This window comes from Cryptococcus neoformans (assembly GCF_000091045.1).
Source record: "Cryptococcus neoformans var. neoformans JEC21 chromosome 9 sequence".
NCBI lineage: Eukaryota > Fungi > Basidiomycota > Tremellomycetes > Tremellales > Cryptococcaceae > Cryptococcus > Cryptococcus deneoformans.
In genome coordinates, this window is record NC_006694.1 from 680,001 (window position 1) to 704,662 (window position 24,662).

Here is a 24,662-nt window from a genome sequence, read left to right on the forward strand (position 1 = left end):
GGCTGTAATGCCCGAGGACTGACACTAATTGGTCAGTAACATCCTGCCGAGCTACAATCAACATACCTCATGAAGAGATCGCTTGGAGGTACTGCACTGACTTCAGCTGGTCTGCTCGTCTCTTTTTTTAGGTTGTCTATCTCCTCCTGTAATGTTCTTTTCTCGTCTCTTTCTTTTGCTAGCGTTGCCTTTAGGTCGTGCACGTATTTGCTCCAATCCTCCCTCTCTCTCTTTAGCTGGTCTTCCAACAGCTCTAAAGAAACTTTCATCTCGCTTTCTTTTATTTGTGCGAGTTCCACCTTCGCCTTTTCCTTTCTGAACTTTCCTTCCAGTCTGCCTATCCGATCTCGCAGACTCATGCTTAACTTAGCCTCCTCTTCCATCTGTCTCTCATATCCCTTCCTTGTCGCTACGAGCTCTTCATTCAAACGCTTGATTTCTTCCTCCATAGCACGATTCCGTTTACTGGGCGAGTTGAGGACAGACGATAAATCGCATGAAGCGGAAGCTGAAGCCTTAATTCCTTCAGCCCACCAGCGACTAGCTCTTTCCGTATCTGTTTGGGTGCGGGTAAGCAGCCGATTACGCTTCGCAGTGTCCATCAACGAGGTCTGAGGATGAAATGGTTGTTGGAAGACAAAGTCGGGAAAGAGAGCTGACAGGCAGTCGCGCACCAATTGATGTAAGTGTTACGTAAAACCACTTGACGCGTCTGCCAAAACAAACAGTGGACAGCGGCGAACCCGCTGAAGCAAGAAGACTTTTAACGAAATCCGTCGTTGATTTCCTGCTTTATTCTCGTGCTAGATAGATCATCTACAATGGCTGAATTACCTCTCTCAAGAATTGTAATAGACAGTGAACCAGACTGGCTACGAGTGAAGAAAAATGTGTCAGATGCGATGATGGAAGTGATGGAGACACGGTTATCCACCATGCCAGGTGGTAAGGATGGCGATGCAGCAAAGACCATGAGGAGAGAGTTGCAGGCTCGGCTGGCTCAAGTGAGTGGAGTAGATAATGACTTACCTGAATGAGCTCATCTTTGGATATCCACGTCAGATACAAGAGAGGATGTTTGAGATGAGCAAGTACAACTTGCAAGTAAATGGTCAAAATTATGAGGATTTCGTACAAGGTGCGTTGCCATTATTGTCACCACTGAAGTCTCCATTGTAATCTAATGCTACATGTCTTAGCTACCGAAGGGTTCGACGAAGTTCTCGATCGTAAAATCTGGGGTCTTCACACCGAAAAGGTTGATCATGAAACCCGCATTGCTGAAAGGCGCAAAAAGATGCCAGAGAGCATTAATCGACTGGAGGTGGATTTAGAGATGAGAAGAACAGAGGCAGAGTGGTTGCCCGATGAACTAGAAGAGGAAAATGGTACGTTTCCTTAGATCTGTCCAAGTTAACAAATTGCAGATGTGAAACAAGTAGAAGAAATACCTAAACCTCTTCGCCACGATGAGGTCAGAGAAACTTTCCAAACAGTGGCATCCAACTTGTCAGAAGTGGTCAAGGTACGTTATACCTTTTAACGAATGTGCTCGTATTACTAACGGGTATTCAACTTTACAGTCTGCTCCCCTGCAACTGCAGCGTGCCCAACGCGCTCAGGCGGTTCGAGATGAAATTACAAGCATGCCCTTATGAGCTGCATGAGTGGCCTATATATATATATATATATATATTGCTCCTTGCGCATTGGGTCCTTGTCCGAGATTCGGGGCTTATACATATGTTTAAGAGAATCCAGGCGGCCCGCCTAGACGTCAATGTTTCGCGTTTAATCATAATCTCTGTTGTACGATATCAGCTTTGTCTCAACAGTTATGCAGCTTTGTCCCATCCTTACATATAGACATGCCCTTTGCACCTAAAACTCTTCCCTTTTGCTCCTTTGTCTGACTTCAGGTAGTACCGTCACGCTCTTTACACCCACAGCATTCTTCACCTTCTCAAGCAGAACTTTCTCTTTTTGTGTCCAAACATTTTCATCCTTTTTGACTGGCTGCCCGTCTATTTGAACCACCTCAAATATACCCTCGCCTTCTAATTCACCCACTTGCCCAACATATTTCAGCCGCCAAGGTGGATTATCCAGAGAGGTCGAGGGAATTTGAGAGGGTGAATGCGATATCTGAAGATAGACGTGGGAGGGTTCTATCTTGGGAGGTTTGTTGGGAACCTTGGACATATTGGGCTATCTGTGTCTAGAGGAAGGTTCTTTGGCTACTGCACTACTGCATAGATGATGGATATAACATTCAAAGAAACGAAGAGCGAAGGCCTTACTTACTTAATGTATTAACAATCAAATGACGCACCTCCACTACTAATTAATACTCACCATCATCCATTATTATTTATATGCGGCAGCCACCGACATGGGGCTTTCAACGGAATCAAACCAAAAAGTCAGGTGGAGGTTTCTGAACATTTTCAGTGAACAAGAGTCGTTTCTCGATACATCCATTATTTACACTCATCTATACTCGCAAACATGGGCAAGCCTGGAGCGAAGGCACTCGGAAAGCGTAAGGCTCCGGCTTCCAAGCCTCCCGCCCCTAAAAAAGCCAAAGCTGCTTCTGCAGAAGACAACACCCAAGTGAATGGTCGACCTAAACGCAAGCCTGATCAACCGAAGAAGGTCAAGCTTCGTGACCAGAAAACAATTCCAGTACCAAAGAGTGTTTATGCCACAGGATCTGGTGATGAGGATGATGGGATGGGTAGCGACATGCTCGGAAACCTCGGAGAAGAGGAGGGTTTAGGCCTGGAGAATGCGGCGTTTTTGGCTGGAATAGATACCACTGCTTTGAGTCGGTAGGTTATTAGCCGTTGCTGTTCCATTATTGCCGTTGACAACATAGTAGATCAGTGAAGGAAACCAAACGTCTACATGAACTCGCCAAAACTAGAGAGATAATACCTCAATCTAAAAAGCAAAAGTCAAAAACCTCAGTACGACAACCGGGTTCCGACGAAAGCGACGGATTCGATTCCGATCCCGAATTCGATTCGGACCTCCAGTCAGACATGGGATCAGATGTTGACTTAGGCTCGGAAGACGATCAAAGTCTGGAGTCTGATGATGAGGACGAGTTTTCAGGGAGCGAGGACGACGTGGATGTCACTGCTGCCTTTGATGACTTCAGCTCTGACGAGGAAAAAGACGAGCCCGAGCGTAGAAAGCGCAAGAAGAAGGAGGAAGAAGCCGAGTATGAGCTGGCTGGACGATCAAGATGGGCTGCTAAGCCGGAGGAGCCTGAGGAAGATTCTGTTGAAGTCGGTCGTTTGCCTATCAAACTTCCTACTGGTGAAATCCAGATGGTCCAAGGTTCAACCCGTATCGCTGTCCCTCAGCCCAAGAAACCAGTAACTAAGGCTGAAAGTGAGGACGAAGAAACAGATGAGGTTGATGAAGAAGAGGAAAACAGTGATGATGGGGCACAGGCAATGAGGATGGCAAGTCAGAAAGGGAAATTTGGAAGGATGGGTATTGCAGAGATTGTAGGCAGGAAGGGTTGGAAGAATGTTCAGAGACTGGAAGCTGCAAAGGAGCAAGTGGCGCAACTGGGTTCTGAAATCCTGGCGGGGGGAGAACTTGTTGACATCGTATGTCCATGATGTGGAGTATAGGGACGATATCTAATGAGACCTTAGGGCCCCGTCCTTACAAGGCTGTCTTCCTTCGGCCTCCCCACTGTCCCAGCGCTTGAAGAAGGGCAACCACCTCTTTCCGTCCCAGCCTCTATTCGAGGTCTAGTTTTCCTCTCTCAACTGGCCGTTTACAAAGATCTTATTCCAGGCTATAGGATTCGTGAGCTGACAGCACTTGAAGAAGCCGAGAAGGTTAGGGATGAAGTGAAAAGATTGAGAGAAGGAGAAAAGATGTTGGTGAAAAGCTACAAGGGTTATTTGAAGATGCTCGAGGCAGAGATCAAGAGTAAGTCTTCAATGGTTGCATGTTGGCAGGTATTAATGGTCTTTTAAAAGGCAAAACGAATCTCGCTACTATCAGTTTAAGGTGTATGTGCGAGCTTTTGACATCTGTCACCCACTTCAACTTTAGCGAGAACATTATGGGTGTCCTTGTCGGTCGACTCGGCAGGCGTAGCTGGGACGGTGACTCTGATCTGGTGCTTCAAACTTTCATTCGTGTGTTCCGCGATGACATCTCGGGGCAGCATTCTCAAACGCTTGTCCGGTTGATTGCGCGAATGATCAAGGAACGCCATTTCCAAGTTCATCCTAATGTTCTTTTCTGTCTTCTTCACCTTCGTCTCAAGGATGAACTTGACCAGATGCGGCGAGGTAAGAACGCAAAGGGCAGCAACAAGGAAAAGGGAGGGAAGGACGAGATCAAGGGAAAGAAGTTCAAATCAGAGAAAAGGAAGAAGTGGGCGACGAAGAATCAGAAAAAACGGGAAAGGGAGATGAAGGAAGTTCAGAAGGAAATGGCAGAAGCAGAGGCTGAGGTTGACAAGGAAGAAAGGGCCCGAGTACAGACTGAAACTCTCAAAAACCTCTTTGTCTTGTATTTCTCCATCCTCAAGAACCCAAAACGTACACCTCTTTTGCCAGCAGCTTTGGAGGGTATCTCAACTTACTCCCATTTCATCAACATTGACTTCTTCCGCGACCTGCTTGTTGTTCTTCGCAAGATCATCGCAGATCAGCAGTTATCTGATGCCACTAACAAGCAAGAAGAAGAGAGCGAAGATGAATCTTCCCAGCAATTGGATGTCGTTGGCGCCAGCCAGCGTATCCGAAACAGGTTACTAGCTATCGCTACTGCCTTTGACCTTCTTTCAGGTCAGGGAGAGGCGCTCAACATTGACCTTTCCGACTTCATCAACCAGCTTTTCTCTCTTCTTCGACCGTTGTGCCTTGACACTGGTATTGAGGACCCTCCTTTCCTTCCAGCTTCCACAAAATCCTCTTCTGGCGCTGTCCACACCCTATCCACGTCCGCACTCCTCTTCCGATGCTTAAATGCTTCGTTCTTCTCTCGTCACTCTCGATCGCCAGCTAATCGATCTGCGGCGTTTGCCAAGAGACTTACTGAGTGTGCTCTGCATTTCCCTCCCCGTACCGGCAAGCAAGCGATAGCATTTGCTCGATCCCTTCTCAGCAAGGAACCTAAGATCGAGGGCTTGTTAGATACTGAGGAGAGGATGGCGGATGGAGCGTACAGACCAGAGTTAGATGATCCTCAATTGGTCAATCCTTTCACAACAAGTTGGTGGGAGGCTGGTGTTTTGGGTAGCAAGCATTGGGACCGAGAGGTTAGACTTGAGATGAGCAAGTTGAGAGATGGCAAGGTTGTCTAGATGCGTTTTTTTTTTGTGTATCATGGTATGCATAGCCTATTGTACAAAATATTGGAAACAATGCCTGTCACCGTCTACCGACTGTCTACTCAAAGCTCGCCCACAGAAGAAATACCCAGATCTCTCCAAACCTTCGGTCGCTCGTTGTCGGCATCAGCCGCGAACCAATTTGCTGCGGAGCGTTGCGTAGTGTCATCTATCCTGCATGTTAAGATCAGAGTCATAATCAAAAGTCGACTCCATGATAATCAAGCTGACCATTTACTTTCCACACCTTGTTTATCGAGGAGGACTTTGACAGTTGCCCACGAAAATCTGACAATGCCCTTGTAGCCGAATACCGGATCTATGGATCCCTTAAGGTACGCTTGGGTCTTCGGGTCGGATGGATAACCGCTGCCTCTTATAACTTCCTCTTCGTCTTGTGACTTGATATGGGTAGCACTGTTCAAACAGGTGAACACCAAGTTTGCGATCAGTGGAAGAGACGAACCTATGGATGACATCCTCAGGATCAACCCAGCCGTGGACATATCTATCTCTTGTGACCTTGGCCACAATCGATGCAGCACCGACGATTTTGAATAGACTGTCAGCTTTGGGGCAAACCGTGAATTTGATAGTAGGAAATATTGCAGTAAGTCTGGCTTGCCATTGAGGGGCAGGGCCAAGGGCATCGACGTAACACTTGAGACATATCGTCAACCAACAAGATGCCGCCAAAGAACAGGAAAAACTCGCCTCAGTAACGTTGATGCCTCTATTTAAGGCTGCCTGGATCAGGCCCACTGTAGCATCCTAGCATCATTGTCAGGGGTGCTCTATACTTTATGAAATATGTCGATTACCTCTGCTTGTCTATTGAGATTTATGGGAACTTTACGGAGCATGTTGGATGAAATGTCTTGGGGCGATAAGGTTGACGAAGAATAACACAAGGGAGGGTGGACGCCAAAAGATTCCCAGAGGGTCTGCCGAGTTTCAGCGGATAGTGCCTTAGAGTCTGATGATCATCAATATCCCTGTGTCCTAGATACCATCTTACTCACCGTCGAAACCAATGCTCTCCAAGATAGGTTTAAATGACAAAGGGCAATAAGCTGCGGCATACACCATTGGTCCTAGACAGTATCAGCGAGCGGTGGCAGGTAATTAATACAGTTGCCATACCAAGTACAGCTAAAATACCTTTTGTCAGCTTTGCACGCTCCATATTGAAGGCAAGTATTCGACTTACGGCCTCGACCTGCTTCATCGATACCCATAATCCAGCCCTCCCCGGGAGTTTGCTCTGCAGCGGGAAGAGACGAGTGGAAGACATAAGAGTCACTCAATGGAGGAACAGGATCCAAGTTTACAGGGTCAATAGGGGTGGACATTGTTGAGTAGCTGGATTGTAAACTGAGCAAGTCGAAGAAAACGAAAAGACGCGTCCAGCCAGCAAAAACACTCGCAACAGACGCGTCCAAAATAATAACCCGAGGTGTATGTTACGTAAATGATTGATCTGCGGCTCTGCGCTTGCCACCTCAACTTTGGTGGGGTGTCCCAAACCGTGCTCGTTCTTCGCTTTCCACCAGCCGTTATTCCCGCAAAGACGCACTCGGCCCATAATACTCATATAAAACCCAGCCAATACCCTTTTGTCCATCCTCCTGGTATCCTCATAGTTTCACACCACTATCCACGTCTGTCGGCTGCGGAGAAACATCAAATTTTCACATATCAAGGCGTGAGTTGCTCATGAAGCGGCACCATATCTGACGCGCCTTTGCTAACCTCCACACAGCTTTACGTGACTATCTCCAAGCATGTCGGCGACGGTGCCCACTCTCGCCGCCGCCGAAGAGCCTGTCATCGATCCCGCCTTGATGGATGAGAACGAAGCCGTAGTTGACCAGGCAGTTACTCTTTCCGTTGAAAAGGAATCTGACAACGGCAGCAACGGCCAAGGTCCTTCCACTCTGCAAGCAGCCATCACTGCCAGTGACCCTGTGCCGCAAGAAAGCACACATGTTGTAGACTCCTCTGCTGTTGAAGCTTTGGCCGACATAGCAAGTCCCTCGCCAACCGCCGAAGCCTCCAACAACGCCGTTGCTGGTCCATCTAGTCTAGTGCACGCTGCCTCTGCCAGTGCCGAACCACCATGTTCTGTCCTTGTTCAGGCCTCTTCTTACACACTGCCTGATGCTGAAGCTACTCTTGTTGCCCCTAGCCCTCCCCATGGTCCTTGGCTTTCTCGAGAAGAAGCGGAAGAGGCCATCCGCGCCTACGCTCTCGCCAACAACTTTGACGTCACCATCACTCATTCAGATGTATATCGCCATGTCATCACCATGGCTTGTGTCAAGGGAGGGAAATACAGATGTACCAGGGGACCTACTCATGATGAAGTAAGACAGAGAGGAAAGAGAACAGGCAAGACTGGTTGCAATTGGAGGGTGACAATACGGGATGAAAATTACAAGCCGCACCGTTACCACGATGAGAAGCAAAAATGGGACTATGTTCCTATGTCTGATCTCGTGAACACTCATAATCACCCACCAATATTACCCAAAGACAACCCGAAAGTCCGACACAAGACTATTACCCCGCAAGTCAAGGAGTTAATCTACAAGGAGGTGAACAAGGGAACACCTACTAGGAAGGTCTTGGAGAAAATTCAAAAGGAATTTCCAGATTGCCTGGCTAATATGGTTGATGTGAAGAATTTGATTGGCAGGAGGAAGAAGGAGTTGCCCACGATGGGGTTGTAATCAGTATCAGTACGGCGGCGGCGGAAGTCGTTACAAGATGGGGTGTTTGTAGTGAAGTTGCGCCTGCGTAGACCGTATTTTAATCATTGTAATCACTATGCTTTTTTTGGGCTTGCGTAATGTATCAGTACTCCATGCTTCACGAGCAGTCTCTTCAATGACCATGGACGCTTTTGAATTCGAAATTCCGGTCAGACAAATAAAAGCTACGATTATTAACCGCAACCAAATAAAATCTGGCAGAAGGCCCCCCCACGACAAAAAAAGTTAGCAAATATTATATGATCGACAATGCGAACGAAATGAAATTCCTACTGATATTATCACTTTGTATGATACCTCGTGAGCCTTTAAACAGAAACCAAAACTTGTGTAACATTCTAAAAGGCCAGCACGAAGAAATAGAGAGTGATGGAGGCGGTACATAGAAATCTCTCACACGCCATGCGTGACAATTACAACGAACATGGCGTTGACGAGGTAAGCCTTATTTACTTTTTTGACCCGATTTTTTCATTGTGAACGAGCATCTGGTCGTCATTATGGGCCTGTCTACCTTCAAAATCTACAGGAAACTAAACTGACTTCAGTTGTAGTACTACCGAAAAGTGGCAGCAACATATCGCAATCCTTTCTATCCTGGTATCAAAAAAGTGAGTGCAAGCTCGAGTTGATTATGATTCCCAGTAGAATGTAATGTGCTAAGCATCATAGGCTGTATGGGCCTTGATGAATCGATGGTGGGAAGCAGAGGGACGAGATATGTTCTCTCAAGAGGAAAAGAGGGGGCGGAAAAACTTGAAAGTACTCGATATGGCTGCTGGAAGGTAAGCAGAACCGTCTAGTGTGTATGAACGCAGAGCTAATGGATTGATTACAGTGGGGAAGGGACTCTATGCTTGCTTGAATGGGCGCGAACAGGCTCAACTAACGCCTCTGCAGAGGCTACTTCGTCTGCTTCACAACCCAGCTTGTCCGTTCCCGACCCCTTAGCCCTCTTACGCTCGACTGCGCCATCTACATCGGCTCGACAAGCGTTTGTCCCTCCCAATGTCCGTCGCCCTGTTGTCCCCCCTCCGAAACCAACAGCATCTGCCAAAGTCAGCTCCAGCGGAAACCAGGTGTTTGGGAGCATGATTCCAGCCAGATTGCCCGAAGGTTTCGAAATTGACGTTATTGCCACAGACCCTGTACGTACCCTTTGGTTCTTCATTAATAAAGCCGCTTGAACATGGATTATTGGTACTGATATTTCATTTGTAGTATACTTCCCCTGCTTACACAGAACGCACTTCTAGGCCCTGCCATTCTTTATCGTTTACGGATCTTGCTCAAGGTCTTCTGCCACCTACAAGTGCAATGACTTCTCCCAGGTCTGAGGATCCCAACAATAACTCGGAGCCAATTTGGGACATCATCATTTGCTCTTTCGCTCTTCACTTAGTGACCAATCCCTCAGAGTTGTTTGCTCTGCTTTTTGAGTTGAGTGGGAAAGCACGTTGGCTGATAGTTGTTGCTCCTCATAAGAAGCCAGAGGTAAGCGCATGTGGAGATATCCGCTCTGGCTGGATAAACAAATAAGGTACCGGCGCTAACTGTATTCACAGATAAAGGAGACATGGGGCTGGGCTAGGTGGGATATCGCATCCTGGACGGCCGCGGGTGAGGCACGTCTGTATGGTGGTGGAAAGCCTAAAGGCGATGGGGACGATGGGGAGACGGAGTTGGAGATTGTCCGGGACAAGTGAGTTCTTTGACCATTCACTGTCATCTATTACCTACTTTATAGGCATCCTAAAGTGCCTATACTAATCATCCCCGTCGCAGAGTGAAGCTACGTTTATATAGAAGCAATGCGTTTTAAAGGTGCCCAAAATATAATGGATTGCGACAACACAAATATATCAGCCTGCTGAAGCATGGACGACAGCGTCCGCCGTTTTATGGGCACTATTTGACTGGGGTATGCTAGCCGATCAAGCAGCAAATGCGGTGATCTGACCATAGGAAGAAAGAAAACACGTTGGAATGCCGGTTCTGGCAGTGATAACCATATCGTCGCTTCCAGCATGCGTACATTTGCCCCAACCAACGTGATTTTTCCTTTTTCCGTTTAATGCAATTGAACATTAGGGTTTGACGCGTCGAGAAGCCTCCGAGAAATAATTCACCGCGGACACGTCTGCATTTATTCTAATCTGCTGATTTTGATATTCCTTTTTCTTCGTTCTCTCTTCCAATCCAGCCACTTTAAAATCAACTATTCTGTCTTTACGACGAGCACAAAACAATTCGAGTCGATAAGCGCTGGCCGCAACGTCCTCGCAAGCCGAATCACCCATTTATTTTGTCGGCGATTGTTTTTCAACTCCCCGTTTCCATTCGCCACTCCGTTGTCTATCGCTTGACGCGAGCCAGCAGTACAGTGGACTTCTGTTGTACAATAACCAGCCACATTACCCTGCTCTCTATATTTATCCTACTGGATCACAGCATGACAGATGCTTCTACCCAGCATCTGCTCCCCACTGTCATAATCACTCCTTCCACACCGATATCCGACTCTTCGGAAGACATTGCTTTACTTCCTTCTGCCACCCTATTCTACCCCTCGTCGTCTAGTGAACGCCCGCAGTCTAAACCAAAGCGCCAACGTTATCATACCGGCAGTTCATACTCTACGGAGTATTTGTTACCCCCAACACGTCTTCCATCACCCCAAACCGGACATCGTCCTCTCCGATCGTCCTTCATATCATTAGCGTTGCTTCTGGTGGGGTTAACACTGATAGCGTCATCTGTGCTGTGTACTGGAAGTGGAGCCAATGCCTGGTTAGAGATGAAACATACGGGTTTGCAGAAATTGGAGGGTATGGGAAGGGGTGTGAGTGCAAAGTTGGGATGGGATAACAGTTCTGCAACAAGTGGGAACGTTTGAGGTTACGTAAGATGGAGACGTCGAGTGATGCGGAGATGCATCCGAGGGAGAACGCAAACGAGAGAGATCAAAATGAAGAGTTCAGAAGTCTTTCACCAGAAGGATAGAGGGTAGTGCTCGCGCAAAATTGAAGATATTACAAGCAGGCATGCTAAAATGGATGTGGGACATGGAATGGTAGTGCAGCAGGGATTGAAAATAACATGGGGATTTTATTATACAGCTTTTATAAATGCATAACGATACAAACTTTTAGGTTAAGTGCCCTTTATCTAATGTCCCTGTTTGCTCTCACACACCGGACATTGCTTGACTCGGACCCTCACCGCCGCTGCATAGCCCAACCTGGCCCCGAGATTTCTTGCCTTCCACGCTGCGCCTCTACGGCCGCCCATACGGCCCTCATCTGCCAGCAAATACGCGACTGAAGCATTTTCTTGCCGTACTGGTAGGTCTACCCCTTCAGGAAGCACACATTCCGCATGGACAAGATGTCGACAGAGGTAAATCAAAACAAGGGATGGTGAGTTCGTAAAGGCAGGTTTTGAACACACCGCACAGGTGCTCGTAACTGTTCCAGGTTTAGCAACATCTAACCTAGGCTGAGCAAAACAACCTACATGACGCTTTCAGACCATTAGTTTGACCCTTTTGCAGCTGGCCCATCAGACCGGCACAGTCTCCATTTAGAATATGTTGGCAGCCTTCCAGCAAAGAGACCTGAAGGTTGGATGCTTGCAAGATTTTTACCAAAGCGGGTTTCAGTCCAGGGATCTCCATGCCATTGCGGATGCGACTAATGAGTCGGATGGGGTTGATCTCTGCGCCAACGTGCTCTAGAAGAGCACGGATGAAATCTGGTCGACTTTCCGAATAAGCCAACAAGTCTTCCCAAAGATCCTCATCGGCTTGTTCTTTTGCAAACTCAATTGCCTGGGATTTTGCGTCAGTGCAACAGATGGGTCGCAGACCAATAAGGTACGCACCCTTTCGACATCGCCAAGACGCTCAATAAGAAGCATCAGCGCTCGCTTATTGTTACCCATTCTGCCGAGGAGGAAAACCATTTCTGGAACATAATCGCGCTCTTTACATACAGCATAGGCCTAAAAGGGACTGGTGATGAGCAGTATTCATCGATAATAATAGAGATGGCACACCTTCTCGAGGTCGTAGAAGTTACTTGTACGCAAGAAAGGCATCAGTCTGTCGACATCATACGCAGCATAGAGCTCAACCTAATCAAATCAATTGAAGCGCTCAAGCCTTATAGTAATAGATGACTTACCATTCTGTCGCTGTATGGCAAAGAGTATTGTGGATCTTTATCCAAAAGGGCGTCTAGATACATGTACAAATAGTGAGGCTTAGTTTCAAGCTGGTGTACAACTCTCTCGATCTGAGATAAACGGCTTGTCAATATGTATGACACTCGCTAGTGAGAAATTTGACGCACAGGGATAGAGTGGACATGATCAACGAGTAACTGAATCGCAGCTCCATGCTTGCTCTTGTCACCTTCTACACTCCCCATTTCTGCATCATCCGTCTTCTCGCCTCTTTGGTTCTCCCTTTTGCCCTGGGCCTTCTTTCGTTCTTGGTCAAAGGTAACCAGTTGCAGAGCCTGGTCTCGAACCGCGGTGAAAAGATTGTGTTCTCTAATAAGGTCAAAGACATAGGGTTTGCGGATACGAAGGAAGTACGGGAGAGCTTTGGCAGGAAGGCGGTTGATAAGATATCTGTTGCACGTTGTCAGTCCATGCCGGTATAGAACCGGTCTCGAGAATTCCCACGTACAATTCACCCAGACACTCTAATAAAACTGGATCGTCATGGGAAGCCTGCAGCTCTCCCTGGATGGCGTCAACCAGTGTTGTGAGATCATAGATTTCCGTCGGCCACGATGTGATGACCTTTAGAAGAGCCTGCTATACGTATTAGTCCCGTTCTTCCAGATTAATTGGGACTTGCCTGTTTGTCGTTGATCAAAAGATGTGTAAACACCATCTCGTACACACGTCTCCCTAGCCTAGGCTTTTGTGTCGGGATATATGGAATGATGACCTAGAATACTATTAGTCAGTATGATATAGTGGGTATAATGATAGAAGTACCTACAGGTAGCTGTTGATGTTGCACGAAGATGTCTATCCATTTTTCCCAAGCCGCCACATCCTGTTCCAAGATTTTTGGTGCAAGCTCTGCAGCTTGTTCGAATTGCTCTGCAATATCAATCAGCATAAGAGGCCACTTTCTTGGGTAGCGTTATGCCCACCTTTGCTCACGAGGTGTCGCATATATTTTAACCCAATTCCCTTCATGTCCAGTGCACTACCATGCTTCTTCTGCATCTCCTCGGCTGCTTCCAACGCCTCTTGGAATCTTTCCTTTTCCACCAGCCATTCGATATGGTCAGCCTCATCTCTTGGTCTGACCACAATGACATCGGCAGGACTGATGACTAAGAATGCTTCCTCTCCAGGTTTCTGAGACTTGACCAATGAATAGTCATTGCAGCCATACATGTGATAATTGGCTAGACTCAGTGCGTCAGCATTGGTTTCTTCGCCTTTATCGATAATCCTTAATTCCGGTCGGTTTGCCGCCTTCCGACGCTGTTCAATGGGGTCATCGGTAGCCTCATTTTCATATCTGTCGGGCGCGATGTATGCGAGTATGACGTATGAGCCTCCGAAAGGCGCGATACCAGAGATCATGCAATCGACTTGATAGATGGCCGTCATCTCGACCGTCAAGGGAGGAAGGTTTCCAGAGGCCTGACTTGAAGGACGGGAGCGGACGCGAACACTCTTGATGTGATCCGCCCAGCCTATTAGAAGTGTCTGATCATCTTTCCATTGAAGAGTGCATTTAAAGAGCTCGGCACGAGGCGCAGATGCACCGCGATCGATGTAACCTATTCGTTGGCCGGTGTTAGTATCGTAGATCTTCACTCCCTATATTGACGGTCAGCATGAATCCGATTACATATACCGTTGGGCTTACAAGATCATTAGCCCAAGCGATGAGGTTCCGTCTCCATTCAATAGCCCAGATAGGTCCCTCTCCAGAATGGAGAATTTGCTCTTTATACCCCATCCATCCCTTCTCCTGTAGGATCAAGTTGCCCGCCATACCACCGCAAACGAATGCCCTAGACTTCTTTTTGGCAAAATCTGGTTCAAGGGCAACTGCACGCATGGGACGCTTGTAGTCAAAAGCATAAGATTCCGGTGTGCTGAGAGAATGAATCACCACACGGCCTGTTCATAATTTTAGTCTCGAACATGGCAAAAGAAGTTGAAACTGAAGGCCTACCTTCTACACTTGACGTTGCAACAAAGTCATCGCTCTCATCCATACGCAAACATGTCACACTCGCTGCATGCGGCCTGAACGAGTTGATTTTGACGCCTTCATAACTCAAGATGTGAACCATTCCGTTGTGTGTCCCTAGAGCCTGTGTAGCTTGTCAGTCTGTAGGAGCGTGAACAACCGTCTTCAAAACTAACAACAGATCTTGGTGACACCGATATGGTAGATGCAGAGTCTTTGGCTAAGATCTCTGGTATCCGACCTTTTAATCTGCTGTACTTGAGTGCTCTTTATACGAGGATTAGACATGGACCTTTATGGAATGGCTGATGGCTCACGGTTCCTCCTCCTCTTCGTCACTCGATTCCTCACTATCTTCTTCATCGTCATCTTCGATTTGTTCTTCATCATCTTCAATTGATTTTTCTTTGGTACTCGGCCCATCTTTGTTCTCCGACTCATGTCCGCTTCTTTCAGAGCTTTGACTCCCCTCCTTCTCTTCATCATCGTCCTCCTCCTCCTCCTCCTCACTATTTTCATCCCCACTTTCAGTTTCGCTCAATTCACTATCCAAATCATCTCCGTTGGGTACTCTGGCGCGCTCTTTGCCCTTCCGAGAGACTGAGCTGGAGGTGGAGGAAAGGGACGAAGTGCGAGACCGCAGTGATTGGACGGAGGGGCCAGCTTCGGGGGTATCGTGGACAAATGCTGGTTTGCTTGGAGGTGATAAACTCGAGTGGCTGCTCGAGGACATGAGAATATGACTTTATAAGGTATATACGATGGTTACAAATATACAGCGAGTCGAGTTGCACTTCATCCATCGTCTGTCGGTGCTCGCCATACTCGTAGCCTCTTTCGCCCGCGCGTGACGTCGTCTGCCTCCACTTTCAGTTTGTTGGCTGTACACAAAATACCACATTAACGAATGTGTGCGGCTATCTCAGGATATCGCATGCATATGTATTGAATGAAGCTGGAATGATATGCATGAGTATGATAGTCATATTATATACAGGATGTCAGACTGCTGGAAGTCAGCAGAAAATCTGCAGGGAGTCTGCGGACAGTCGGGCGCATGCGGGAACGAACGAAGTCCGTCATAAGCCATGAATGACTTCCATTACATGTAGTGGCCCGCTAATAGATAATATGTCCGCATGGTATATATATCCATAGTACTTTGATCCCAACCCACTTTCCTTTATCTGACTCTGGTTGGATATGAGAGCTGAGTCTTGGTGCCGGACGTTCAACGAAAATGACTTCCCACTCACTGCAAATAATTCTTCGGCATCGTTTTCCGATATGCTACTACTACTTCTTCTACCTACAACAGTCAACCATATCATCTCTCAATGTTGCCTGGTGGGAAACCATCCCTCGCTATACTAATTTTCGTTGCTGAAATTTGCGTTGCTGTGGCATTTAATAAGTCCTGTCATGTTCATGTAGACTGTCGGCTAGGATGAACCATGACCTGATAGCCTGATTTGAAAGAATGGGTTGGAATAGTTGTTTCGACGGCGTCTGGGTTGCCTGTTTCTGTACTTTTGTAGAAAATCCTACGTTTACGTCGTTAGTACAGTATCTGAAGACTCATTATATCGTTAACTGTGGTTGTGACTGGAGATGAATTCAATATCATGTAAGTGGAAACCAAAGAAATCCAGCGCCTCTGTTAGACATCACAGCAGTGACCAAAAATGTGCATTCAATGCACCGCTCTACTCCTTCTTCTCCACCTTGCCATCCTTGACTTCGACCTCATCCACAAACTTTTCCGCCTCCTTGCCTCCTCCGAAACCTTCATCCCTAGCCTCAACCTCCTCCTCCGCAACGTCTTCATCCTCGATAAACGATTCTGACTGCCTGCTACCACCACCAAAGCCCGCACCTTCAAACTCGGCAATACGTTTAGAGTCAGGACGTTCGCCTCGGATAGCAGCGGTAGCTCCTGCGGGGTCGGTGGTCGGAGACGATGACCAGGGGATGTGAGGTGCGTCGATGGGGAGATGAGGGCCGGCAGCGGCGATGAGACCTAGACGCCGTTCGTTGAGAACGTACTTGATCCTCGCCATTGATTTTCGACACTGATTGAATCAGTCGATTGTTAAAATAGATGCTCAAAAAACAGCTTACTCGGAATCCACGCTTGGCGTTCAAGACACCATCTACTCTTGATCCGATACCCAACCTCCGTCGCTCTTCCCTCTGTGTAGCAAGCACATTCCTCTCCCGCAAAAGAACATACCACAAAGTGTGGAGTTCCTTGAAACTCTTTTGTCTCAATTCTGCTGCTGTCCAAGCTCGACCTTTTATATCGTATCAGTACCTGCGTTATTGCTGCCCGGGAACAGCTCAAAAGGAAAAAGACTCACCACTGTGCAAGTTTGCATCTTCCGGCGCGAGGGATTCCAAACTACCAAACCCCTGACTCGGGTAAACATCTGTTGGCCTTCCTTGCGACTTTACGGGTACGTGGAAGAATTGCCAGAGCGGGTGAGGTTCTTTCCGCTTTTCTTCCAAACCTTCATAGTACTCCGGGGGAGGAGGGTACTTTGTTGGTTCGGGATAACCGCTGGGCAAATGAACGGTGACTTGACGAGCAGCTCGGGTGAATATGGGCTTTCCCTTCTTTGTGGATCGAGGCTCTGGGGTAGCAAGAGGGGGAGCGTCGGTAATGATTGGTTGAGGGAGAGGAGCGTGGGCAGAGGGATCGGCGGGGGGATGGTGGTGTGGGGGAGGGGTGGATGGGCCATTGTGGTCGATTTGTCGGCCGTCTGTGTGCATACGGCGGAAAGCCCGTGTGAGCGTGGAGAGACGGGGGAGACGGGACATGGTGGCTGCCTTTTTTTCACGGAATGCGGAAGAGATGAGATGATACAAGACGTTTTCAAGATGCTGCCGACGACGAGAGAACGCACTTTCTTGGATAAAATACGCAAAATACAGCAAGAAATATTCAGCACACTCAAATTCTTGCTCGAGTGTCTTTTACACAAGCCACACTATGCATGACGCATGAGTCTGTAATAGGACGGGTGGCCGACGGTGCTGGTGAAAGATCCGGTGTACTTGTGGCGGTAATGGTGGTCAGAAGGCAAGCGGAAGGGTCGGTCAATTCATCTTCACAACAGAGCTGCTGCAGCAGATTCCCACTATGCAACGTCTCTGCTATATAAAGGAAGCCTCGCCTTATATTCCCATGTTCACGCAATTCTTTAGCTTAGCCCGCGCCTAATCATGCTCTGCAAGCATCGCGGGGATCTCATGTCTAGATCTCACAATGATGATAGGGTTGCACTGCCGACGATGAGGAACGGCCCGGCAAGCAAGCTGTATAAAATAAATAACCTAATCTCCCGGCAAACTGCTGTGTGATCACCCATCTGCGTTAATGGCAGAGACTTTGCTGTTTGTGGAAAAAGGAAAGCACATATCGGGACTTTTCGCAATAAGATCTGCCTGTCCCATGAGAGTACAGGAGACATACATATGAAAACATCATAATATAATTCGTTGTCCGTTGTCCCATCGTCATATCAAAACATAAAAACTATATACTTATTGTCCGATGCCCCCCACATGTCGAAATATAAAGAACGAAAGCCAGTGTCCGCTGCCACCCCCTTGGAACGATTTGCTTGCCATCAACATATCCTAAAGCGCCAAACCCATCCCGAAAACGGCCCCGAGGATACTTACACCCAACGCCATCAGGACGCTACTGGGTAATACCTGTTCACTGCCATTAGATTCCGAGCTGCTGGATCCAGAAGCGGCCACAGCGGTTACAGCAGTGGTAGCAGCAGTCGATCCGCCATGCGTGGAAGAGCCGCCGACAGTAGCAGTGCTTTGATTGGTGGATGGAGCGGTGGCGTTCCCGACGACTCCGACGCCGTAAGCCTTAGTTGAAGCTCCATCTAAAGCCCACAACAAGCCTCCCATGAGGTGACCTATAAAGGTCTCATCCTCCCATGCTGATATCGTAAACATATCAGTTTCAATAATTCTTACTTCAAGTGATCAAAGGGGGAACATACTGGAGTTAAGGTGTCCCAAAGAAGTGTAAAAGGATCGGCCAGCTTTGGAAACCGACTCTGCGAAAGGCTGAGCAGAAAGGGGAGACTCGATATACCATGCGATTGGGTGAGGGGATCCATGGATGTTAGAGTAATCACCTTGTGAGCTGCCGTTGTCTATACCAAGGTCAGTCAAGATCTGATGCCTCGCAAGTTGTTGAATTTGGCTGCACGTACTAACGTAGCTTGTCTCGTCAACAGTCAAGATAACGACAGCGCCGTTGTCTCGAGGATTCGTCGAAAAGTAGTAGACTTCTTCTTGCTACAGTTGGTATTCATAAACGTTCGCCCCCAGCGATAACGTGCAAGACTTACGAAGGTCCATCGATCAGGTACATTAGCCACAGCGGGGTGAGTAGTATTCAACCTTTCAAATGTCTGGTCCCTGTGTCAGTATCTACTGACTGATATCCGTGAAAACAAAGAACAACAACCAAAAAAGAAAATTAAAAATAAAAATAAAAAACGTACAGCAGTTTGAAGTGGGGGGTGGTAGTCGAAGAAGGCTGTGCATATGCCGGTCAATCATTATTCGTACGTGCGCTTTACGGCATGAGCTTACCTCCCAAAGCCAGTCCATAGTTGACGTCGTCGGTCAGACAAGTAGATGCAGAGTGCACGCCGGTGTAAACTCCTCCGGACTGGAAGAACGTCTGCAAAGCAGCCTTGCCAGGTGCGTCCAGCACTTGGATGCAATAAATCAGCATACTATTCACATGTGAATGGGAGTCGCACACCTTCCTCCGAGTTGGAAACGAACATAACACCGTCGAAACCACTCAAAGTTTCGTTGGTGAACATCTGCATATCCCTGCTTTCGTGTGAGCGTGTGAAATCACGAACAAGGCCAACAAGATATGCTTACTCGGAAAAGACAAATTGGACACCATACTTGTCAGCATTCTGACCGAGAACGTTTATGGCAGTTGGGATAGAATCGTGGCGGTAGCCGTCTGGAGCTGTAGCGCTATAGACGAGTACTCTAGGAGTCGACTGCTGGGCATATGAGGCTGCCGCCAGAAGGAGAGGAGTAATTACTGAGAGGAGCATTGTACGGGTACGGGTACGGGTTACAGAGGTGGTGGGAAAGAGAGGAGAGCAAGAAAACAAATAGATGACCCCGATGACGCAGAAGAATGGGAGAACGACATGTGACAAAGTTCTTCGTTGATGATGCCAAGCGGCCGCAAATAAGGAATATAAATAACACCGTGGCGGCGCGCCATGAATGATTAATTAATAGCAAAAAACAACACCGAGTGGGCTAAGCATAATAGTTAGATAATAACATCCGGTGGGTCTTCGCCGATACAAACAACGCCAACAAATAACACAGTAGTACAGTAAATAACACCCAGCGGCGTTCCCTGATGAAAATATCATAAATAACACCCAGCGGCGTTCCCGATGAAAATAACGTAATTAAATACTAAATAACACCCAGCGGCGTTCACCGTTGAAAATAACAATAAATAATATCGAGCTATTCTCTGCACTTTCCCTCAAATGTGAGCATTACCACTGGCCACAGCACCATCCCAACTGGCGCCAAAAGTTATCCCATCCCATCGTCTTCGTCACCAGCATTTGCAACCCGGCATCCATCGTATCTCTGACCACACACCATACGAAGCGTATGCAGATAATGTTACATCTCATTTCCATCCCTACATCGCAAGTGTCTTTGGGTGCTCCTTGCCGTGGGCATGGCCATGTGATGATTTGGCAGCGAAAAAGTCGTCGTAGATAACATAGGCGGTGAAAGCAACGATCGCTGTGCCGAGACCAGGGAACATGCTCCTATACTATCATTAGAAAGATGTCGATTGCAGAACAAAAGAGGTACGCACCGGAACATGGCCTTGTTGCTGAAGATGGGGGATTTTCGCCACGCCTCTCGGGCGGCCCAAGGATCACGGTAAAGGGGACCTGGCATCTGGACGTAAGCTGGGCAGCAAGGAGAAATGCCTACCTCTTCTGTTGTGCGAGTGGATGTGTGGTGTATGAGTGGGACGGGGGAGGGCGAGGTATACGTAGACGGGGATAGCGGTGTTATGTAATGTGGCAAAGACTACTCGCACTAAAACCTCGTTCTATTTCCTCTTGCACCACGAGCGTTCCTCTACAAATTTCTTTCTCTCCACTATTTCTCCCCCTCATCTCCCATCATGTCCCTCCGCTCATTGTCAGAGCGAACGAGGGACGCAGTCCTGGCTCTCCTCGGCCAGCAGATACGCCCGCCAGATACAGACCAACAATGGACCCACCTGCTGCAGCCCACCAGCCAGACCAACAGGAGCATCATCTTGTGGCTCCTCGTCTTTGTCTTTTTGCTAATTGGGGGTGAGTACACCGTGTCGTGGAGCGATGGGCATCACTGATTTTGCGAAAGCGGTCGTTACAAATCCCTCTGAAACATGCTTTCGATCACACCTTACCGAATTATCCTTTCGGAGTGCAATGGCAGACTTTCGGCGTTCAGAAGACGAAGCGAATGATGAGCATGGAAACAAGCAGGGTTCTCTTCCGGTTACCGGGGCAGATACACCTACCCTCCAGCCCATATCGCCGTTACGTTTCGCCAACCGCGTCGCTATTTCATTGAGGACTCCAACACTATACTACCGGTCATTTTTCTTGCTTTCAATAGCAATAACTCCGCCACTTCAATCACCTGCTTACCTCTCTGATAGTCGGCAAACGAAAAAGAATGCCAGTATAAAGGAGAGACATTTGTTATGGGTAGGCACTTGGGGCAGCTGGAGCGAGGTCATGTTGATACCGTTGTATTTGGAGTGGGTGTGGAGAGTAGTGACACGGGGAGCAAAAGAGAAGAGCAGGAAGAGGGCATCAGTGGATAAGCCTGGTGTATTTGAGATTCGTTCGGTAGCCCTCAAGGAGGAACCTGTTACTCCCAATCGTAAGCGTTCCCCCTTTGTTTCCGCGTCACAAAGCTGACTGATGTCTCCAGCCAAAGCGTCTCTTTCCCCCGCCACCGCCAAGCACCTTCGCAGATCCGACTCGTCTACAAACATACCGGATGTACTCCCCCTTCACTCTCGCCCACCTTCACCAACTTCTCGTCCCCCGTCTATAGTCAACCTTGTACCCCCGTCATCTCCTGCCCCCGAAATTGCGTCGCCCCTCATCAACTCTTTGAAAGCCGAACTTGCCGCCGCCCAGAATGTCGTGCAAGAATTACAAAACCAGCTCTCGACGCACGATCAATCTGTCCACGAAGCGCATGCTCATTTGCAGTCCACTCTTGACGACTTGCGTAATCGCCGCAAGGAGGACGATGCCGAGAGGCAAGAACTCAAGGCGCGGACAAAGAACCTCGAAGAGCAGAAACGTCAGGCAGAGAGTGCACGGCGCGAAGCGGAAAAGAAGTTGCGGGCAGTTGAGATCATGAGGGATGGGCTGGAGAACAAAATCAAGGGTGCAGAAGGGTCAGTCAAGGGTACGCGGGAACAAATAGGAGGTAGTCAACAGAGTGTAAAAGTATTACAACAGGAAGGGGATCGACATGCTGTGGGAGCGAGACAAGAAGTGGAGCGGAAACAACAAGAGTTGAGGAATGTGGAGGCAGCGATTGGAATGGTGGAAGCAAAGAATGAAGAGCTGGAAAGCAGAGTCAAGGAAGCGGAGGAAAAGTTGAAGGGTGTGATTGAAGCAGGCGAGGCGGCGCGAAAAATTGGCCCAGAAGAAGAAATGATGATGATGGCGGCGGCTTACGAGGTTGCGGCGCAAGAAGGCTACTTGCATGGCTACCAACATGCTCATGGTGGCAACAGTCATTGGGCCACGCAGGCAGCTGCATATATGGCGGAAGCTGGTATGCCCCATCTCGGCTACGACTACACCGCTCGTCCAACCTCGCACATTTCTACTACTGGTTTCGGTCATCTCTCCAAGGGTACTTTTGCGTCATCTTCGTCTAGGGACTTGAAAGAACTCAGGTATACAGACGTGTCTGGCTTTGAAGACTTTGGGCCTGGGAGTGCTAGCGTGAGCAGGAGGGTGAGTGGAGTGGATGCGGGCAAGAAGCAGGAGAGCACGGCGAGTGATAGTGAATCGGATGTCTATGGGCATGATCCAGGATCACCGAATGGCGGAATCTCCTCGTCTTTCAGCGCCAATCTCCTTCCTCAAGGTCTCTTCTCTTCACTCGAAGGCGAGACACCGTATGTTGGAGCTGGTGACGAGTCCTCGACGTTTGATGATCCTCTCAAGCTTGATTTGGGAGAACAAGACGTGCACGCGGACAACTTTTCCAATTCCTCTGCTTCATCTCCTGAACAACCTGCTCTCTCTCATCACTCATCATTCTCCAACCCTACTACAGCCCATGTTGAACCTATCAAACGACCCAGTGGCAGTGCAAGCCACTCTCTTCTTCCTTATCCATCGTCGACTTCTCCTTCTTTGGGACCCAATGGTCTTGCTCCGCCGGCGCATAGTACGACTCCGCCTCTGATACCTGGTCTCCCAACTTTGCCCGGCTCGCGCCGTTGGTTTAGTGGTACCCTATCCAACGACAGTCTGCCCAACAAGTCTACATCTTCCTTTTCAACCTCTGGCTTTCCTTCTGGTGTAACCAAACTGGGTTATCAGCACCCTACGACAACGACATCCAACGACTCTCTCCATATGGGCATTGGTAATTCGGGCGCGGGAGGGTATGAGAGCCCTTTTGCACCTACAGAGGGGGAGAAGAAGGCGTTGGCGATGGCGCAAGGGAAATGGGGTGGGCTGAGTAAGCGTTGGACAGGTGGTGGGGAAGGATGGCCCAGTGGACTGGGATGGGGCAGGAGGGATGTGGGGATGGTGGAGGGAAGGGCGAGCTCGGAAGGACATCGGATAGAGATTAGTCAGGTGGTGGGGCAGAGCCAAGGGGAGATGAGGCAAGGCGAGGAGGGTGATAAGCCGGGGCTCAAGTCCAAGTTTTCGTTTCTTCGCAAGAGCCAGAATCAGCTTTCCGAGTCTCGTTCCTAAAGCCTAGTCTTTTGTTCACTGGGGTTTTTTTGGTTGGATAAAGCGGGTCACGCGAGGAGTAAGGGTAAAAGTTCATTGAGGGAATTAGGACCACGTCTCGTAATACTAGCTTGGGGAATGTCAAAGTCATGCTTTTCAATTACATGTTTCGTCCGTTTCCACTATTGATGCGTCTATATATATAATGACTAGAGCTACATCTTTGAGGTGAATATCTCCACAAGTCTATGCGCGGCCGCACAAAGTTTGCAACGTGTCTATACAGATTTCTCCTTTGCAGCTTTTTCCAAATTCATCCAGTACCTCAACTGCACTGCCAACAGCTTGGCTTCAGCCAGGTCTGGAGGTGTACCGGAAAATGCTTGTTCGAGGGACCCAATTATCCCTTTCACGTGCTCTATATATATATAACCAAAACGCAATTAGTTTTGGTATTACATCTAGCGATAGCAATGAATTATGAAGAAACTGGGGGAAGCGTACCCTTGTTGGCTTGCCGTATCCGATCGATTTCTTCAGGTGTCTGGGCGTCTTCGAGTTCTTCTCTCGCCTCGAGGATCTCGGCAAGGAGCATAGGATCGTCAATCTTGTCTGTTTCTTCGGTCCCTTGCGCATTCACCGATAACTATGTGCCTGTGGTTAAATTTTTGCTTTGTTTGGAAGAAAAAAGAGAGGGGGACGAACAATATACTCTGCCCTCCTCAAATCATCTCCCAAAACAGCATACGCCTCATTCACCCTTCCGCTCAATTCCCTCGCAAGGTCTACCACGCCGTCTCCCCTCGTGCTGTACTTGTCTGGATGTAATTCACGTTGGCGGCGTACCCAATTTGAACGCAGATCGGCTTTATCGACGGTATATCCGTTGCAGGGTAAATGGGCCAGTTCTTGTGGGATATCGAATGGACCGGCTGGTGATCCCGAGCTGGAGATGGGGGCGGAGAGGTAGAGCATAGAGTGGTGGGAAAGGTTTGAAGGCAGAGGGAGAATGGAGGAACATGAAGGGCATGGGGATAGAGGGAGGGGGACGGGGCGGGAACAGGAGGGACAGGTGCGTGTAGGTGCTTGCGGGGCAGAGTGGGCGAAACGAGTGGCGGCGAGTCGTGGGAGAGAGAAGGGGCGGAGAAACGGACGTGGCTGTACTCTGAGAACCATTGTGGGTGTGGATAGTATAGATGGAAATGAAAAGGATAATTGATAATTTACAAGAAATCCAACACAATCTCGGC

At 48.4% G+C, this 24,662-nt stretch overlaps 12 protein-coding genes and 2 pseudogenes across 13 annotated transcripts in view; 7 read left to right on the plus strand and 7 right to left on the minus strand.

Annotated features, from left to right (window-relative positions):
- CNI02490 (expressed protein) overlaps nt 1-616 on the minus strand; it is a 2,406-nt gene extending 1,790 nt beyond the window's left edge. The window contains exons 1-2 of the mRNA XM_024657835.1: nt 67-616; nt 1-18 (exon numbers count right to left, since the gene is read on the minus strand). The exon at nt 1-18 is cut by the window's left edge and continues 1,023 nt beyond it. Coding sequence (XP_024513486.1) covers nt 1-18; nt 67-602 — 554 coding nt within the window. The 5' untranslated portion in view covers nt 603-616. The remainder of the gene's footprint in view (nt 19-66) is intronic.
- Nucleotides 617-766: 150 nt separating this feature from the next.
- On the plus strand, nt 767-1,853 carry CNI02500 (hypothetical protein). Its single transcript, XM_024657836.1, has 5 exons — nt 767-1,004; nt 1,063-1,138; nt 1,200-1,388; nt 1,428-1,525; nt 1,584-1,853. Exons 1-5 carry the CDS (start codon nt 822-824, stop codon nt 1,656-1,658), a joined length of 621 nt encoding a protein of 206 aa, XP_024513485.1. The 5' UTR covers nt 767-821; the 3' UTR covers nt 1,659-1,853.
- A 606-nt stretch (nt 1,854-2,459) lies between these two features.
- On the plus strand, nt 2,460-5,385 carry CNI02510 (conserved hypothetical protein). The gene is made up of 4 exons (XM_572864.2): nt 2,460-2,831; nt 2,882-3,623; nt 3,672-3,954; nt 4,005-5,385. The coding sequence occupies exons 1-4, from the start codon at nt 2,509-2,511 to the stop codon at nt 5,339-5,341; spliced, it is 2,685 nt and encodes an 894-aa protein (XP_572864.1). The 5' UTR covers nt 2,460-2,508; the 3' UTR covers nt 5,342-5,385.
- Nucleotides 5,370-6,742, minus strand: CNI02520 (conserved hypothetical protein). The gene is made up of 8 exons (XM_024657837.1): nt 6,579-6,742; nt 6,512-6,520; nt 6,391-6,462; nt 6,190-6,344; nt 6,083-6,139; nt 5,835-6,028; nt 5,600-5,785; nt 5,370-5,542 (listed from the first exon to the last, which is right to left on the minus strand). The coding sequence occupies exons 1-8, from the start codon at nt 6,718-6,720 to the stop codon at nt 5,431-5,433; spliced, it is 927 nt and encodes a 308-aa protein (XP_024513533.1). The 5' UTR covers nt 6,721-6,742; the 3' UTR covers nt 5,370-5,430.
- Nucleotides 6,743-6,913: 171 nt separating this feature from the next.
- On the plus strand, nt 6,914-8,235 carry CNI02530 (hypothetical protein). Its single transcript, XM_024657838.1, has 2 exons — nt 6,914-7,073; nt 7,131-8,235. Exon 2 carries the CDS (start codon nt 7,153-7,155, stop codon nt 8,098-8,100), a length of 948 nt encoding a protein of 315 aa, XP_024513484.1. The 5' UTR covers nt 6,914-7,073; nt 7,131-7,152; the 3' UTR covers nt 8,101-8,235.
- Nucleotides 8,236-8,439: 204 nt separating this feature from the next.
- CNI02540 (conserved hypothetical protein) lies at nt 8,440-10,335 on the plus strand. Its single transcript, XM_024657839.1, has 7 exons — nt 8,440-8,580; nt 8,697-8,753; nt 8,815-8,927; nt 8,981-9,290; nt 9,364-9,636; nt 9,708-9,844; nt 9,928-10,335. Exons 1-7 carry the CDS (start codon nt 8,512-8,514, stop codon nt 9,962-9,964), a joined length of 996 nt encoding a protein of 331 aa, XP_024513531.1. The 5' UTR covers nt 8,440-8,511; the 3' UTR covers nt 9,965-10,335.
- Nucleotides 10,336-11,287, plus strand: CNI02545 (hypothetical protein). The gene has a single exon (XM_024658738.1). The coding sequence runs from the start codon at nt 10,595-10,597 to the stop codon at nt 11,036-11,038; it is 444 nt and encodes a 147-aa protein (XP_024514409.1). The 5' UTR covers nt 10,336-10,594; the 3' UTR covers nt 11,039-11,287.
- Nucleotides 11,260-15,236, minus strand: CNI02550 (vacuolar protein sorting 41, putative). Its single transcript, XM_572694.2, has 14 exons — nt 14,692-15,236; nt 14,551-14,641; nt 14,357-14,498; nt 14,045-14,301; nt 13,314-13,995; nt 13,157-13,260; nt 13,010-13,102; nt 12,836-12,963; nt 12,495-12,777; nt 12,327-12,437; nt 12,199-12,276; nt 12,025-12,144; nt 11,659-11,971; nt 11,260-11,609 (listed from the first exon to the last, which is right to left on the minus strand). Exons 1-14 carry the CDS (start codon nt 15,105-15,107, stop codon nt 11,311-11,313), a joined length of 3,117 nt encoding a protein of 1,038 aa, XP_572694.1. The 5' UTR covers nt 15,108-15,236; the 3' UTR covers nt 11,260-11,310.
- An 800-nt stretch (nt 15,237-16,036) lies between these two features.
- Nucleotides 16,037-17,246, minus strand: CNI02560 (conserved hypothetical protein). Its single transcript, XM_572692.2, has 3 exons — nt 16,735-17,246; nt 16,496-16,668; nt 16,037-16,446 (listed from the first exon to the last, which is right to left on the minus strand). Exons 1-3 carry the CDS (start codon nt 17,192-17,194, stop codon nt 16,081-16,083), a joined length of 999 nt encoding a protein of 332 aa, XP_572692.1. The 5' UTR covers nt 17,195-17,246; the 3' UTR covers nt 16,037-16,080.
- Nucleotides 17,247-17,807: 561 nt separating this feature from the next.
- Nucleotides 17,808-19,568, minus strand: CNI02570 (annotated as a pseudogene). Its single transcript has 8 exons — nt 19,304-19,568; nt 19,176-19,249; nt 19,001-19,123; nt 18,910-18,944; nt 18,754-18,816; nt 18,616-18,700; nt 18,400-18,555; nt 17,808-18,336 (listed from the first exon to the last, which is right to left on the minus strand).
- On the plus strand, nt 17,914-19,593 carry CNI02580 (annotated as a pseudogene).
- Nucleotides 19,594-19,809: 216 nt separating this feature from the next.
- CNI02590 (expressed protein) lies at nt 19,810-20,424 on the minus strand. Its single transcript, XM_572688.2, has 3 exons — nt 20,411-20,424; nt 20,289-20,374; nt 19,810-20,238 (listed from the first exon to the last, which is right to left on the minus strand). The coding sequence occupies exons 2-3, from the start codon at nt 20,372-20,374 to the stop codon at nt 20,106-20,108; spliced, it is 219 nt and encodes a 72-aa protein (XP_572688.1). The 5' UTR covers nt 20,411-20,424; the 3' UTR covers nt 19,810-20,105.
- A 136-nt stretch (nt 20,425-20,560) lies between these two features.
- On the plus strand, nt 20,561-23,601 carry CNI02600 (hypothetical protein). Its single transcript, XM_572997.2, has 3 exons — nt 20,561-20,781; nt 20,831-21,358; nt 21,410-23,601. Exons 1-3 carry the CDS (start codon nt 20,607-20,609, stop codon nt 23,431-23,433), a joined length of 2,727 nt encoding a protein of 908 aa, XP_572997.1. The 5' UTR covers nt 20,561-20,606; the 3' UTR covers nt 23,434-23,601.
- On the minus strand, nt 23,546-24,614 carry CNI02610 (hypothetical protein). Its single transcript, XM_024657840.1, has 3 exons — nt 24,118-24,614; nt 23,917-24,058; nt 23,546-23,830 (listed from the first exon to the last, which is right to left on the minus strand). The coding sequence occupies exons 1-3, from the start codon at nt 24,586-24,588 to the stop codon at nt 23,691-23,693; spliced, it is 753 nt and encodes a 250-aa protein (XP_024513478.1). The 5' UTR covers nt 24,589-24,614; the 3' UTR covers nt 23,546-23,690.
- Nucleotides 24,615-24,662: the final 48 nt, after the last annotated feature.

Bases quoted from the DNA above. Each gene is read 5' to 3' on its own strand.
- CNI02500 (XM_024657836.1), top strand. From the start codon at position 822: ATGGCTGAATTACCTCTCTCAAGAATTGTAATAGACAGTGAACCAGAC. The intron at 1,005-1,062 runs GTGAGTGGAGTA...TATCCACGTCAG, and splicing joins TGCAGGCTCGGCTGGCTCAA to ATACAAGAGAGGATGTTTGA. The intron at 1,526-1,583 runs GTACGTTATACC...TCAACTTTACAG, and splicing joins ACTTGTCAGAAGTGGTCAAG to TCTGCTCCCCTGCAACTGCA.
- CNI02510 (XM_572864.2), top strand. From the start codon at position 2,509: ATGGGCAAGCCTGGAGCGAAGGCACTCGGAAAGCGTAAGGCTCCGGCT. The intron at 3,624-3,671 runs GTATGTCCATGA...ATGAGACCTTAG, and splicing joins GGGGAGAACTTGTTGACATC to GGCCCCGTCCTTACAAGGCT. The intron at 3,955-4,004 runs GTAAGTCTTCAA...GTCTTTTAAAAG, and splicing joins GCTCGAGGCAGAGATCAAGA to GCAAAACGAATCTCGCTACT.
- CNI02520 (XM_024657837.1), bottom strand. From the start codon at position 6,720: ATGTCCACCCCTATTGACCCTGTAAACTTGGATCCTGTTCCTCCATTG. The intron at 6,345-6,390 runs GTGAGTAAGATG...GATGATCATCAG, and splicing joins GGAGAGCATTGGTTTCGACG to ACTCTAAGGCACTATCCGCT. The intron at 6,029-6,082 runs GCGAGTTTTTCC...ATATGTCTCAAG, and splicing joins GAGGCATCAACGTTACTGAG to TGTTACGTCGATGCCCTTGG.
- CNI02530 (XM_024657838.1), top strand. From the start codon at position 7,153: ATGTCGGCGACGGTGCCCACTCTCGCCGCCGCCGAAGAGCCTGTCATC.
- CNI02540 (XM_024657839.1), top strand. From the start codon at position 8,512: ATGGAGGCGGTACATAGAAATCTCTCACACGCCATGCGTGACAATTAC. The intron at 8,754-8,814 runs GTGAGTGCAAGC...TAAGCATCATAG, and splicing joins TCTATCCTGGTATCAAAAAA to GCTGTATGGGCCTTGATGAA. The intron at 9,291-9,363 runs GTACGTACCCTT...TTTCATTTGTAG, and splicing joins ACGTTATTGCCACAGACCCT to TATACTTCCCCTGCTTACAC.
- CNI02545 (XM_024658738.1), top strand. From the start codon at position 10,595: ATGACAGATGCTTCTACCCAGCATCTGCTCCCCACTGTCATAATCACT.
- CNI02550 (XM_572694.2), bottom strand. From the start codon at position 15,107: ATGTCCTCGAGCAGCCACTCGAGTTTATCACCTCCAAGCAAACCAGCA. The intron at 14,302-14,356 runs GTAGGCCTTCAG...AATTATGAACAG, and splicing joins TGCAACGTCAAGTGTAGAAG to GCCGTGTGGTGATTCATTCT. The intron at 11,610-11,658 runs GTAGGTTGTTTT...AACCTGGAACAG, and splicing joins TAATGGTCTGAAAGCGTCAT to TTACGAGCACCTGTGCGGTG.
- CNI02560 (XM_572692.2), bottom strand. From the start codon at position 17,194: ATGTCCCGTCTCCCCCGTCTCTCCACGCTCACACGGGCTTTCCGCCGT. The intron at 16,669-16,734 runs GTGAGTCTTTTT...ACGATATAAAAG, and splicing joins AGATGCAAACTTGCACAGTG to GTCGAGCTTGGACAGCAGCA. The intron at 16,447-16,495 runs GTAAGCTGTTTT...TGATTCAATCAG, and splicing joins ACGCCAAGCGTGGATTCCGA to TGTCGAAAATCAATGGCGAG.
- CNI02590 (XM_572688.2), bottom strand. From the start codon at position 20,374: ATGCCAGGTCCCCTTTACCGTGATCCTTGGGCCGCCCGAGAGGCGTGG. The intron at 20,239-20,288 runs GTGCGTACCTCT...ATGATAGTATAG, and splicing joins AGCAACAAGGCCATGTTCCG to GAGCATGTTCCCTGGTCTCG.
- CNI02600 (XM_572997.2), top strand. From the start codon at position 20,607: ATGTCCCTCCGCTCATTGTCAGAGCGAACGAGGGACGCAGTCCTGGCT. The intron at 20,782-20,830 runs GTGAGTACACCG...ATTTTGCGAAAG, and splicing joins TGTCTTTTTGCTAATTGGGG to CGGTCGTTACAAATCCCTCT. The intron at 21,359-21,409 runs GTAAGCGTTCCC...TGATGTCTCCAG, and splicing joins GGAACCTGTTACTCCCAATC to CCAAAGCGTCTCTTTCCCCC.
- CNI02610 (XM_024657840.1), bottom strand. From the start codon at position 24,588: ATGGTTCTCAGAGTACAGCCACGTCCGTTTCTCCGCCCCTTCTCTCTC. The intron at 24,059-24,117 runs GTTCGTCCCCCT...ACAGGCACATAG, and splicing joins TGAGGAGGGCAGAGTATATT to TTATCGGTGAATGCGCAAGG. The intron at 23,831-23,916 runs GTACGCTTCCCC...ATATATATATAG, and splicing joins GATACGGCAAGCCAACAAGG to AGCACGTGAAAGGGATAATT.